The 14,993-nt window shown below is 31.3% G+C and overlaps 1 protein-coding gene across 4 annotated transcripts in view; it reads right to left on the minus strand.

Annotated features, from left to right (window-relative positions):
- Nucleotides 1-345: 345 nt before the first annotated feature.
- Nucleotides 346-14,993, minus strand: part of LOC149410686 (serine proteinase stubble-like) — a 33,419-nt gene continuing 18,771 nt past the window's right edge. For 3 of the 4 annotated variants that reach the window (XM_089647839.1, XM_089647838.1, XM_089647840.1), the window contains exons 2-6: nt 12,788-13,969; nt 9,194-9,346; nt 7,956-8,071; nt 5,689-5,844; nt 346-2,674 (exon numbers count right to left, since the gene is read on the minus strand). In XM_089647839.1, coding sequence (XP_089503965.1) covers nt 2,514-2,674; nt 5,689-5,844; nt 7,956-8,071; nt 9,194-9,346; nt 12,788-13,008 — 807 coding nt within the window. In that variant the 5' untranslated portion in view covers nt 13,009-13,969 and the 3' untranslated portion in view covers nt 346-2,513. The remainder of the gene's footprint in view (nt 2,675-5,688; nt 5,845-7,955; nt 8,072-9,193; nt 9,347-12,787; nt 13,970-14,993) is intronic. The other variant, XM_089647841.1, reaches the window with a different exon arrangement.

The following is a 14,993-nucleotide window of genomic DNA, read 5'->3' on the forward strand; positions in this document are numbered from 1 at the left end:
TAAACCAATTTTAACTTATCACATAAATTATTGATCAAATATAAAATAATTCGTTGTATAATTTTTATTATGACAACATTAAAAAAAATAAACCTTTATATAAACCTAAGAGTAATTCTAACATTTTAATTAAATTAAAGTTTTTGATGTCTTCTTAAATTTTTAAGTAGTTTAAGATATTTTAAAATATTGGAATTAATTAATTACTAGGTAATATATTTATAAGTACCTACGCAATTTTTCAAATGACAATTGTAAAATAAATTTACAATTTTTGACAACTGCTTAGCACCAAATATTATAAGGATAAAAAAAACATAAATATATACTATTTAATTAATTTTTAAAATACAAAAAATATGTCTTATAATATAAAAAAAATATTATTGCAATCGAATATAAGTATATATTTTATGTATGAATAATAAAGGTCACAAAGGGAAAATATTATTTTTAATCACATTCGATTTTATATAGATAATATATATATATATTATCTATATAAAATATATATATATATTGTAATTATATATTTTACATACATAAGCAAATATATTATTTTTATATAAAAAATTAACAGTATTTCCAAAATAATTTACGTATATTGATGCTTGAAAAGGCAAAAGGACGTAAGCGACAATTTAGTAAAAAAATATTTTAATATACTATTTTGATTAAGCAAAAATTCCAATAAAAAAAGTATGATTAACTCATTTTGAGAAAATTGTCACTTACGCCCTTTTGCTTTTCCAGCGTTGATGTTTCGGAAATTTGAATTTAGATTCGAAAGGTCATAGCTAACCGGTTTCTCTTCCAACATAATCGTGGATCCCATAAAAAAAAATAAAAAAAACATAATTACTACAACATATTCACTGGTGTATTAATTGATTTAATAATATCTAGAAAAATGTAGCCTATTTTAAAAAAACGTATTTAAGTAACTACTGCAGTAAGCTCTAATTATTACTTGTTATACGTTCAATTCTGATTTTTACAGCATTATTATCATTTTGCATTAAAAAATATATTTATTTCCTTTTGTTTTCGTTCCGATGATTTTCATTAAAAAATCGTTAGTCTGAGAACAAAATTTACATAGATAAAGTCAAAATATTTTTGAAAAAAGAAAGTAGGTACCTAGTAATACCTACATTGATATATATATTAAATTCTTAAAATATTTTCAATGTTATTTAATCTATATGCCACTGAAACGAATACATGAGACTTTTATGAATTGGCGTTGGCATTTTAAAAATTGTAAAATGGTTGCCATTTGATTAATTTTACCCTCCCTAAAACTGTGGAATCTAATACTATTATGAACGTTTGATGAGTATGCCTCCCCAAAACTGTAGAATCTGATACTATTATTCATGTTTGATGATTTTGCCTCCCTAAAACTGTGGGATCTGATACTATTATTCATGTTTGATGATTGTGCCTCCCTAAAACTATGGAATCTGATACTATTATGCATGTTTGACGATTGTGCCTCCCTAAAACTATGGAATCTGATACTATTATGCATGTTTGACGATTGTGCCTCCCTAAACCTATGGAATCTGATACTATTATGCATGTTTGACGATTGTGCCTCCCTAAAACTATGGAATCTGATACTATTATGCACGTTTGACGATTGTGACTCCCTAAAACAGTTTAATCTGATAATATTATGCATGTTTGAAGATTGTGCCTCCCTAAAACTGTGGAATCTGATACTTTTGAATCGATTTGATGATCGTGCTGCCCCAAAATTATGAACATGATGCTATGATACCAGTTTGATTATTTCTCTCCTAAAGCTGTGAAAAATTATAATTTGATGCCAAAGTGTTTTTTATAACTCCATAGAACTGAGGAATATGATCATTTGCTTTTGGTTTGATGATTGTGACTCCTTAAAACTGTGGATTTTGATATTTTTCTACTAGTTTTGTTATATGCCTTCATAAAAGTATGAAATTGATACTTTTATGCCAGTTTGATGATAGTGTCAGCCTAAAAATATGAAATTTGATATTTTGAATCGATTTTGCTGATCGAACCTCCTTCTCGAATCTGTAGAATCTGTTGCTCAGGTACCACTGTTACTGAACAGTTCTTTCAACAAGGTTTTTCTCCTATTCCTTGATAGTTTCTTTGTAAAACTGCAGGATACGAATGTTTTGTTCATTGGCCCAAACCTTATTATTCCTTGTCTACTGGTTGTTTATTTGCCACTAGAGCTTATAAATTAATTCTTTTTGTTTCTTGTCAGTCCTAAACTGTTTAAATATATTTAAGTTGTTTCTGGTTTATCTATAAAACGATCTAATTCTTGCAAGTTATTTATTTTTCTATCTGTTGAACTCTTTCTTTACTGTTGAACTATTAAATCGTGGGTTTTGTTATTCACTTGGTAAAAGCTACCTAAAATATTGTACTTGTTATTATTTATCTTCTATTGGACTTGCTATTATCTTCTATTGTGTTGCTCTTCTGCTATATCACTTGTTCATTTCTCCTTAAAATTGAAGAATCTGGTTGATCCAGTCCCTGAACTCCGAGATCCTGGTATATACTCCTGGCTGGTTGGGCTCTGCGCATCCGATTCCCCAGGAAATAATTCCTCCCAGCATGAATCTCTTGTCATCCCTCTGGATTACCATCGGGCCACCGGAGTCACCTGGAAGATAAAGAGGGCATGGATTGAATATGTTGTGTAAATATTCGAGTAATCTTTACAAGAGTGGAAAACCTAAGGCCAAGTGCCCCAACCGGTCAATTGCGGAGCAAATTTCGGTCGATCCCAACAATTAAGATTATGAATTTTGAAAATTGTTTTATATATTTATATATAAATTTACAACCATGAATGAGAAAATTACATCCTGGTCGTTGGAAAAAGTAGTTTTAATCAAAGTTTTGAGGAACTAAGAAAGGTAACAACAAAAATTCTTTTAATATTCTTTTGAGAAGTAGCTTTTGATGAAACTAGGGTCAAAGTAGCTCCCACCCTTAAAACAATTGGGATTAGACCCTTAATTTAGGCCACAAACCCATTGCGTTTTCATACAAACGCCTTGTCATTGACAGTTATTGCAGTATGTACGGTGCTAAAACTTACTATATACGTATTGTGTAAATGCAAACAATAATGAAAAGTAACCAAATGCCTTGTCACAGTGAGTTATTATTGTATGTATTGTGTTTAAACTTATTCTATCTGTATCTTCAATATGTAAACAATAATGTAACCTAAAATAATGGATTGCTGTATGGGAACCCATATTAAACATTTACATATTAGCAAACCATAGACTAAATGGAGAAATAATTAACTAAACATTCTGCCTCAATACAGGTTCGCCTAGTGAGGCAGGTTATGCACAACCTAAAATATAGTATATTATGCCATTTCTATATAACACTCTTACATTCATATATATTTTTTCTTATATTAGAAACTGCCGTATTATTGTAACATTATTCTTTCAACAATTTCATTGTTTCTAACTGACATACAACTTACTAATGATATATTATATATTATATTCTGTAATTTTTTGATGAAATAAATAAATTTAAAAAAAATACATGTATCATTAGAGACACCCATTTATAGCATAAACGATATTTTCGCGAATTAAAGCGATAAATGTTGTTTTTCCTGTGAATATTGTTGACGCAGAAAAAAATTTTGTCACTATAATCTTGTATTGACAGATCGTAGAACGAACATGACACACTTTACTGTAGAAACATGTGCCATGTTGAGTTTCAATCAATAATACAATAAGCATTTTTCAAGTGATTTTGCTAATTTAATTGTTTTTCCCCTCTTGCCGACTCCCATTCCTTGACGTTATCCTATTTAGCTATAAACGCTATGAAATACCAAAATTAAAGCTATTTTTTCTATAATGAATGCTACATTTCTCAATAATTAAAGCTATGAATAGGTGTCTCTATGTATCATATACTTTCGGCACAGTCCAATATCTTTATTTGAGTTAACTAGAGTTGTCATTGGGTGTTTGGCGGTGTCTTCTAGTTATAGTACGAAACTTCTCAGTTATTTGAGCTTTCTTCCCATAAAGGCGAAGTAAGAGAAAGAGTTAGTAAATCTATGTTCAGAAGTTAGTTTGATTTCAATAAAAGTACGTTGATAGTCTGGATATTATCTCATGTCAAGGCCTTTTAAATTATTATTTTTATTGAACCATTTTGTACAGCACCGTTTAACAATTATATCAACTCAAGGTTATAGTAATTATATCACGCGAATGTTTTGTACCATTTTTTAATGAACATGTTTTAGGCGGTTCAGGGTCATTTACATATTTTAAATCGCATGGCATATTCTAAAAAAAGTGGGTGTGTCAAGCCTACGCAAGACAGAAGTGAAACTTCTAGTATTCCTCTCTCTCTATTTTCATTTCATCATCTCTATTTTCTCTCTTAGGTTAGTTTGAAAATTAGAGGTTAAATAATTCAACGACGAAGCATGGATTTGCTTTTTCTAATATTTTCTTATAGATGAATGACGTTCGATTAATGTATAGTTCCAAAAATTTTCAATTTATTCACAAGTATACAATATTACATAAATAACAATATTACAATTAAAAATTACAAAGAAATTACAATGACAATTTACCAATCATGTGCCATTTTCATTGTCAATTTCATGAATATCATTTCCTAATGTCGTGATAATTGGGTTATGGTAACTAAAGTGCGAGATATATACATGAGCACTTAAATCCTTAATGAATCGTGCAAAAACTGCATCGATTGTTGTCCCGTGTCGGGAGAGAACGTTCGTGAGCGGCTCCCCCACCTCAACAAGCGCATATGGTGAGAGAGGGACAGTGAACGGTGAGCGGTGGTGGGGGTACCCGCATTTTCGTGTCGATCCTGACTCGGTTTTACTCCGTCCCAGAAAATTCATTACGCGCCTAAAGAAGTTTCACTTCAAAAATAGCTGAATGTGCTTTTTCACAAAATATTGAAACATTGGTGTAAAGAAAAGATCACCCATTTTGATTGTCCAGAATGTCAACACTAAACTTGTCAACTTAAGTTGAGATCTTGAAGTTTTGGTGCAAGTTTAAATGAATTTCGCCAGTACTTATGCAAACTATTTTTAGTTTTCTATTGATATCAATTCAATCATGAAGTCCATCAAAGATGTCTTCAGGTTTTGATTTTACCTTCCTAATAAATTTTTTGATATCTATGTGCTATAGCTTTATTGATGCGTAAGGTATATATCCTAATCTTTTTCTATAAATTCTTCTGTTTCTCGTTTTGTGTTTATTTCATAATTGGATATTAGTCCGTAAACGTAAGGACGGTGCAGAAAGAATCGGTGCCCGGACAAATCATGATAATGATAATTCATCACATCTTTTCATTGTTTCTAACGACTTTATACCTCTTTTTAAAAGTATGTAAAATTGTCACTGTGTTGAGTTATCATGGAACCGAAAGAATCGAAATGTATGGACTTGTATATGGTTTCGTAATGTTTTTTTCAATGAGAACTGTAGATTGTTAATACAGGCATTGCTTGAAACCGTCAATATTGACTGCTTGTAGCAGTCCATGTATTCCTTCTCTAACACCACATTTTGTAGTCAAATAATCAAGAATCTTTGCCCTTATAAGTCTTATAAATAAGATAAATATACAGACCTTCGCAGCTGTCGAAGCCTCCTTTTCTCCATCCGGCGCAGATAAAGATGTGAGGAATGTGTTCAATATAGCCTGCTGATCTGTACATCTGTTCACAGTCCTGGTTCTTTAGCACTGGGACGCTGACTTCCTGCAGAACACTTGGGAGAGGTCCGTCTGAAAAATATGAAATAAAATGATGTAGTAATTGCTAATTGATGTAAAATTTATTGTATGTAATGGTATAACACGAGGTTTTTGAACTAAGGGACTGCCTATGATTGAGAAATTGTTAAGCTATCAGCCTTTTTTTTATCAAATCACTCAACTGGACTTATTGACTGGACGTCTTCAACAAAAACCTGCAACTTCCTCTTCCTGCCTCCTTGGTTCGTATTTTAGAGGCAAATTATAAACCAGTCGCAGAGAGAAGTGAACTAGCTGCTAGTCCGTCAGCCAGTCTTAGCTGTATTTTTATTTTTAAAGACTTGCTTTAGGAACATCATATTTAAAAAAAATCTGAATCTTTGGAAGACAAAGAAGAATATAGTTTGTTCTTATCATTAGATGGAGATCGTGGGACAAAACAAACATAAACAGTTATAGTGATATATAAAAATGATATAGGCTTTTAAAATTTCGCTATTTATAACATTGTTTTAGCAAAAGTGAAATTGCATAAAATTGTTATGGAGTGCGTCATCATTTCAACAATTATGAAAATAAGTGTTCTTTTGTGAAATCAATAATCTTACAAAAGTGTTGACGTATATTGTTGCAATTTAGTTTTCAGGTTAACTGATTAATCAAATAAAATAATTGATTTAGCAAACCGAAAAAAATTCAACATCCATATCAAAAATATAATAGGTATTATTTTAAGCTTCCTTGAAGTGATACTGTTGATGTACTAAATTTCGCTGTAAAAATTGTTCAATTATAATAACCCAGAAAAATGAATGACACATTTCTACAAATCAGCAGAATACCTGTACAATTTTTTAAAATATACACAAGAATGCCTTAAGATGTGATTTCACAGTTTAGGAAGGTCTAATTATTGCTAATTGGGTTCGATAATAGCTGAGAACCTTGCAAAGAAGGTTCTCCTTGGCCTATTGGTAAAGCGTTGAAAATTGATCAAAAGGTTACAGTACCCATCGAAGACAATAATTGAGTGTAGTTTCTTTTATTTAACACAATTAAAATACGTAATAAGGTGTTTTCAAATAGATTCTGGTACCCTCTTATTCTATCTTATTCAGATTGGACCACTGAAATCAAACGCGATGTCACCTCGGCCACCGACCGGTCTCGCTCTGTCTCGTTTATTCAGAGACAGAGTGCCCTATCATGTGAACTATATAACTCCTATTCAGTGACTTTACAGAGACTTTACAGTGAATAAAGTGACTTTGAGGTGATTTGAATGATAATGAATATTTATTTTGTAATATACAGGGTGTCCGATGGTAAATTGCGCTAACTTCGCGGTTTTGAAATTCCAACTTTTAAGGTAGTTTTAATGTAAAAAAAGTTGAATTTTTTTTTATGGGAAAATAAATATTCTTCAATGGAAAAATATTTTTGTGTGGGAAAATAAACATTAGAATTTCGAAAAAAAGTTAATTATTTTTTTTTTACCTCGACCATCATGTAGAATCATCTCCTAAAGTTAGCGCACTTTACCCCCGTACACCTTCTATTTAACTGTGTATATTTTAAAAATAATAAAATTATTATTTTGCTGTCAAAAATAAAAATACTTGTTTACTTCCATTTTCACTTATATAAAACAAATCAATTTCGATGTTTCACATATAACGGCTATCTAAAAAAATTATAATACTTTTTGTTTTTGTTTTGGCTTAAAACTATTTGGACATATATCATTTATTTATTTATTTATTTATTGTAATAAACAAACAGCAATTTATACAGGATGAGTTATACAAGAGGTTAAATATGAGGTAAGCCAAAATAGTTTCTTATGCTAATGTTGGTTAATATGATACAATACAAAATTGTAATTGGTTATAACCTTTAACTGAAAATGAAATTAACAAAAAAGAAAAGAAAAAAAAATCATATAAATATATTAGAAGGAAGAAGGAATAGGAAAGGGCAAGAGGCAGAGGAAGATGGGATGGGGACAGGAGATGCTCATATTGTACCTTTTCTATAACTGTGCATTAATTTAATTAACATTTGTGGTCGTACGCTTGACTTCGTTTCGGTATTTCACAAGAGTATTATTAAGAATATCGATATAATCATAAAATTAGTACCTTCATAGAGCCTTCCCCATCCCGTGACGTAGGCTGTCTTCCCAACGAATCCTTCATCATTAGCTGGCACGCAGACTGGGAGAATGTTGGGTTGGAAAGTAACTGGCTCGTAGAATCTGGAACAAAAATCATCATTTTATTTCAATATAATCGTCATTTCAATATTTCAAGGAGAAAATTTACTGATCTAATATATTGTAATTTTTCTTTAAAAATCTCTTAAAATTATTCGTATTCCTGTCAAAATCAAGACTGAAGACCTACCCAGTTGCATGAACACGTGTTCCGATATATTATTAAAATACTTATAGTTTATGGGGAAATGGCTATCTATCACCTTTTTAGCAGGATTTTAATAAATCAACAATACTCATTTATCTCCGAATGGATTCGATTAAATAAAACGATAAAGTACCTACCTACCTTCAATAAAATATACTTTTACCAGATTTCTTTGGCATTAATTTATATAGTACGTTCCTGTAGTAATATTACAATATTTATTTAAAAGAAAATTATTTTAATAACAAATTCTATATTTGAAAGAATAAAAAACAATAATTCTCACTTGCTCCAGACGGTTGAGAGCAGTTGGAACTCTTATGCGGTAATCACATTAAAAAATAGGCATTAAATTACACTATATTGTAAATTAAAAAATAAATAGATATTTATTTGTTTATATGCCTAAATACGCATTTAAATTTTTAAATTGAATAAAATAAATTAAAACTCGGAAAATGTATTCCAAAGCACGGGAAATCCCAATGAGGAAAACATCATGAAATATAATTATTTCCACAGAAAATAAAAAAAAGTATAATGATATTTACGACTTCTGATGAATTCATCCCACGATTTTCCGCTTAGAACGAAAGGATTGATAAAAAACATGAAAAAATAAAACATTCAGAACTAGATCAATACTGACTTGTGACGAATTCAACTCACGATTTTCCACATTGAACGAAAAGTAAAAAAATAAAAATAAAAAAACACTCAGAACTAGATAATACTAAACTGACTCGTGACGAATTCATCCCATGATATTCCACTCAGAACGAAAAGGTTTATAAAAAAAAAAACAAAAATAAAACACTCAGAAATGGAAGAACTTATTTGACTTTATACAATTTGTGCGGTAATTACGTAAAAGGAAACTGGTTTGGGATGTGCTAAAAATCGTATATTCTTTGAATTATGTACGAGTTAAAATAAATATTTATGTATATATTTACCTCAGTAGTGCGAGATCATATTCGAAAGTTCGTGGGTCGAATTGGGGATGAGAGGCAACTATCTGCACCCTCCTCTCCTGGAAGCCATAAGGTTCTTCTTCAGATGCCAGATCATGCTCTCCTAACCTCAATAGTAGGTCTGATGGAGGGACGCTGCAAGAAAAACAAAACATGTATTTAAATACAAAGGTTATAAGTTCATCCCAATTGCCCACATTTTGACCAGCGTGAACTCGCGGGCGTTTGAAAATTGGCCAAATAAGGTCCAGTGGTTAAAAACACTTTGTATAACATATGATTTAAGATTTTCACGGCCAAAAGAAATATATTGGGGTAGTATGCCGTATTGCGCTACCTCTTTCTTTATCCAAGGTTTCGGAGAGCATTACATCATCAAAGCAACTGGTACGAAGTGTTTTCAAACAGTAATTTTGAATATTTACCAAATATCATACGGAATTCTTCCATAATTATATTTATTCTCTAACGGCTTGCACTAAAAATGTAATAGACTAAAAATTTTGGGATTTGGAATGTTTACACTCAAATAAGTACGAGTAGAAATTGAAAAACGTAATTTATAAATTCATCTTAACAATTATAATATGTATCATAGATAACACAACCGAAAGGATATACGGAATGGAAAACCGGCGTATCTGCGATAAATAGATAAAAGGACAAGAATTCTGAATTTCCCAAAAATAACGGAAATTGGTAGCCAAATAAATTAATGTATTTTGAGCGAGGTTAATATGAACCATCCTTTACTCAAAGATCTTATAATGGTAAAACTAATATAAACACTGCGGTAATTGGTTGCAACCTTTGTTACATCTCAAATCATATGTTAGGTAGCTAATTATCTGTAAGTGATATCACTTTAATAGAATAGATATATACTAGAATAAAAGAGACAGCAAATTTAAAAAAAAGCCATATGTTTCCTATCCAATGTAGAAATTATAGATAAAGGTAGCAACGCTATCATGAAAACGTTACGTATTTATTGTTTACTTGTGATACATTTCAGTTAAAGTGTTTTTATTTTGCTTATTGATTCTCAGTAAAACACATTGCTACAATGTATCAAACATAATTGGAAAGTATTTACAATAAATTAAAAGTAACAATTTATTCTACAAAGTGGAAAATGATTTCTGAACATTACTGTAATCGGCGTGAGAGAAGAATTAAGCATTTACAATATTATAATAAATCACAGACGCCTTAAGATAATATATAAGTGATGGCGGGTGCCATAAATTATCATATATTATTTTTATTTGTTTACTGCTAGCTGAGGTACATTTTTAAGATATAAATAATATATATTTTTAAACACTTTAAAAGCTTACAATAAAGTGTCACTTGCTCATACATTCTCCTTATACATTTTTCTTCGTTCATCACATGCGCCTTTTTTTACCACAAATAATTAATTGGTTCATGTCTTCCACTGGCCTCCCCGACTTTTCTACCATTCACTTCGTGTAGTATCGTAAAATACACATAGTTACTCATAAAACATTTCTTCCCGAGGGAAGGCATGGCACCGAGAAAGACATGGCACAGTGAAGTGAAACAATAAAACACTTATAAAAAGTAAAGTTTATTAATTCTTAATAATAATATTATTTCCATCTTATGAATGGATTAAATTTTCAGGAACATTAGAATTCATATACTCAAAACTTTAATCCAAACCAATCACAATTCCGAGCAAATATTGAGAGTACCATGGACCAGCTCCGCGCAAATTTGAACTCTTGTGTAGCTTGCACTTAAAAAAATGAACTCTTGTGTAATTTTCACATAAAAATAAAACTCTTCTGTAGCTATCACATAAAATTTGAACTCTTGTGTAGCTATCACATAAAAATTGGACTTTTGTGTAGTTATCACATAAAACATTGAACTCTTGTGTAGCTTGCACATAAAAAATGAACTCTTGTGTAGTTATCACATAAAAAATAAAACTCTTGTGTAGCATTCACATAAAAAATTGAAATCTTGTGTAGCTATCACATACAAAAACTAGAAAGAAGCTCACACGAAAGCTACAATTAAAATTTCAAGGCATAATTTTTAATATCCATTGAATAGCATAATAATTTTTCCTTCGCATTGAAAATGAAGAAATTATCGTGGATTCAATTGAAATGTATAATAACCATAAATTATTATGCATATTATCTATTACACGTATTTGTAATAAGAGGAAACTATTGATAAGTTCGTGTTAATAGATTTAATTCTATTGTTGTAACACGATAGGAAGGAACGTTACTAGGAAAGGTTTTATTGCTTTGTGTTGAAACGATTATAGGTCATATTGGAAATGTACACACTTATTCATATTGCCTAGTACTTACTACTACATACGAGTACATACTTATATACAATGTGTTAACCAAACCATATAATTATTTTTTTCATCAACAGGTTTATCAAATACCCACTACGAATAGGTATGTGATACTTTATTTATTTGTGTTCTAAAACGTGGTATTATACAGGCCATTAACGAATTGAATTTTTGCTCGATTTTAGTGGCACTTTCGGCAATTTGTAGTATTAAAAAAAATGTTGCTTTGTGACGATGTAATGAAAAATAAAATAAATTTTTTTTTGGGCAGAAATTTTATTTGGTTTATTTAATGTTTCATAATATTTTAAAATAAATATTTAAAAAAATATGTGAATAATTATCATAACCTCAAAAATAATTGCCAAAGTTGCATTCAAAATCATGAAAAATTGAGTTAATTAATTGCCTATATTATACAGGGTTTTCCAATAAGAGGTGTTATTTTGAATAGCCCACTATTTCGGTAGATGTTACTTTTGAAGCTGTGATTTTTTGACATTTGACAAGTAGAAACTACGCCATTAAAAAAATGGAACGATACACACTTTAACAACGCATTGAAATTATTAAAATTCACTTGAGTGAATCAAATGCAAATCATCTTGAGTGATGAGGCCCATTTCCACCTCGGTGGCTTGGAAAACCCAAGAGTTATTGTTGAAAAGCCTCTCTATCCTCAACGTGTGACTGTTTAGTGCGGTTTATAGTCCGGTGGAGTCATTGGACCTTACTTTTTCGAGAATGAGGCTGGAGTAACATTAATGATTTTTATGGCCGGCATTGGATGGTATTGATCTGGACAACGTTTACTTTCAACAAGACGGCGCTACGTGCCACACAAGCAACGAAACCATTGATCTTTTACGATTGAATATCAATATAACACCTCTTATTGGAAAACCCTGTATAATTTGAAACGTAAATAAATAAAGTATTACACATCCGTAATAGAATTTTGTTACACCTTTTGATGAAAAAAATAATTTGTAGTTATGTCGGGTATTTTGGTCTTAAATCCAAGCTTAAGTTTTTTTATGATGAAGACCGTGCAGCCGTTCCTCTTAAGAAAATAACTAGTTTAGTGTTTGTTAGTTAGATTTAAAATTTAAATGGTATTTTAATAAAGGTTTCAGTTTGGATCAAAACAAAAGCTATCCACACAACTTTTTCAAACTTAAAAATAATATATTTGCTAGTAAAATAATTAAAAAGGTGTTCGTTACCTGTCGACGCAATGCGCCGCCGTGACCGCCCAGTTCTCGCTGAGCAGGGCCGCGCCGCACTTGTGCAGATAGGTGCTGGTCCGCCACTGGCGGAGGGACACCTGCCAGGGCCAGCGCCCGAAGTTGGCGCGGGAACCGCCCACCACGCGCGCCTCTGGCCACAGCCGTCTCCCGCAAACTGCAGCGAGCAACGCGATCGTCGAATTTAGGGCGAGGAGCATTGTCACATAGGACTTTATAATAGGGAGATGAAGGCGGATGTGTCGATGTTTTAGTGTTTTAGGAAGATGGGAGAGAATATTTGGAGGTTTTAGGTAGAATAGTGTATTTTAAACTAATGTTGTAGGGAGATATGAGAGAAATTAATGTTTTTCAGCGAAAAGCATTGTCATAGTACAGAATTTAAACTGAGCAGGCGATATTATATTCTGGTTTTAGGGAGCTGGGAGATAATGAATTACCGTTGTAGGGAGATGGGAGAGACTGTATGACTATTTTAGGGAGATGGGTGAGAAAGTGATGAAGGTTTTAGGTAGATGGGAGATAATGAATTACCGTTGTAGGGAGATGGGAGAGACTGTATCACTATTTTAGGCAGATGGGTGAGAAAGTAATGGAGGTTTTAGGGAGCTGGGAGATAATGAATTACCGTTTTAGGGAGATGGGAGAGACTGTATCACTGTTTTAGGGAGATGGGTGAAAAAGTGATGGAGGTTTTAGGGAGATTAATAGTGAATTTTATAGCGATATTTTTATTATAATATGTTTTAGTGAGAAATAGGAGAGTTTAATGTGGGGTTGAGGAGAGAGATGACAAAATGTGAGATTTTAGTGTGGTAGATTATTGTTTCTGGGTGATGCTAATAAAGCTATAGCTGATAAGAGATATTAATGTATAAAGTTTTGGGAAGGAGGAGGAAAAATCATGAAGGTTTTATGGAGCGGGAGAAAGTAGGGGTAGAGGAAGGTGAGGATTTAGAGGGATGCTAGGGTGGCAGTGATATGATTATAGGAATGAAACAAGGTTTGGAGAATTTTAGGATCGATAAGGACGTCGGTAAAACACATATGAATTTCACTAAAAACACTTTTAACATAAAATTCAAAATAAAGAAGATATGTATTTTAATAATACATTCTCACCAATGTACACTGTACAGCAGTTGTTTTAATATCACAGAGCTAGAACAATAGTTAATCATTTAGGATAAAATATTATATAATTAATTTATTTTTTTAGTGTCGAATGCACATAGATATAAATGAGTATTGCTAATTTATTAAGAATCCGATTGAAAATGGAATTGCAGGACCTTAAAGAAAGAAGTGATTGTTTTCCTGGCAAACTTTTAATAAATACCAATATATTGTTGCGATGTCAGAACGGATGTTCAGAAAAATTCCAACATTATCGCATTTGTTCAATATATATTATCAAGAAAAATGCTAACAGAAAACGTGTTCCGATGTTATTACGAATTAACTAAAAAAATATCAGGAAACGTCCTGCAATCCCGTTTTTAACCGGATTATCAAGATTTTAAAGAGATTATTAACAAATTAGCAATACTCATTATTTTTCGTGTAGTTGGCGTCAAGGGTCAATTTTTCAAAATATACTCTGAAATAATTAAAGCGATGCACTACGTCGTGTGATATTTTAAATTGAGCCGCTATCAATAACAACCCTTACGCAGATGGCAATAAGGTTTAAATTCCCGCTTAACACCATCCGCCTGTTTTGATTTATGCAAGAAAAAAACATGACCAAAAAGTGCCTTTTATTTTATTTTGTGGATGTTCAGGCATAAAAATTTAATTTTTTTTCGATCATTTTAAAAATAACTTAATTTGCCACATTATACAATAAAATCAAAACCGAAAATAGGTTCGTAACTAGGAGATTTCGAACTTTAAAGCAGTTTTCATAGGCCTTATACATTATTTTTGTCTGGGCTTATAAAAAGACTTATCTAAAAAGTACTCGAATATTTCAAAGGCCAAGATGTATTCTACTCGCAGTATTTAATTAAAGCATCTGAAACATTTCTAGGCGACCAAATTTTCTTTACTACGTATGGCATCGCCTTAAAACAAATAAATAAATAAACAGTAGTTTTTCTTCTTCATTGGTTCAAAAATACTTAAACATTGATAGGAAGACAAGTACAATTTATTTCGCTAATTTGGTAGTGGGAAAAAGACT

The sequence above is a fragment of the Hesperophylax consimilis genome, chromosome 27, assembly GCF_061612785.1.
Source record: "Hesperophylax consimilis isolate HC1 chromosome 27, BYU_Hcon_1.0, whole genome shotgun sequence".
In the NCBI taxonomy this organism is placed as follows: domain Eukaryota; kingdom Metazoa; phylum Arthropoda; class Insecta; order Trichoptera; family Limnephilidae; genus Hesperophylax; species Hesperophylax consimilis.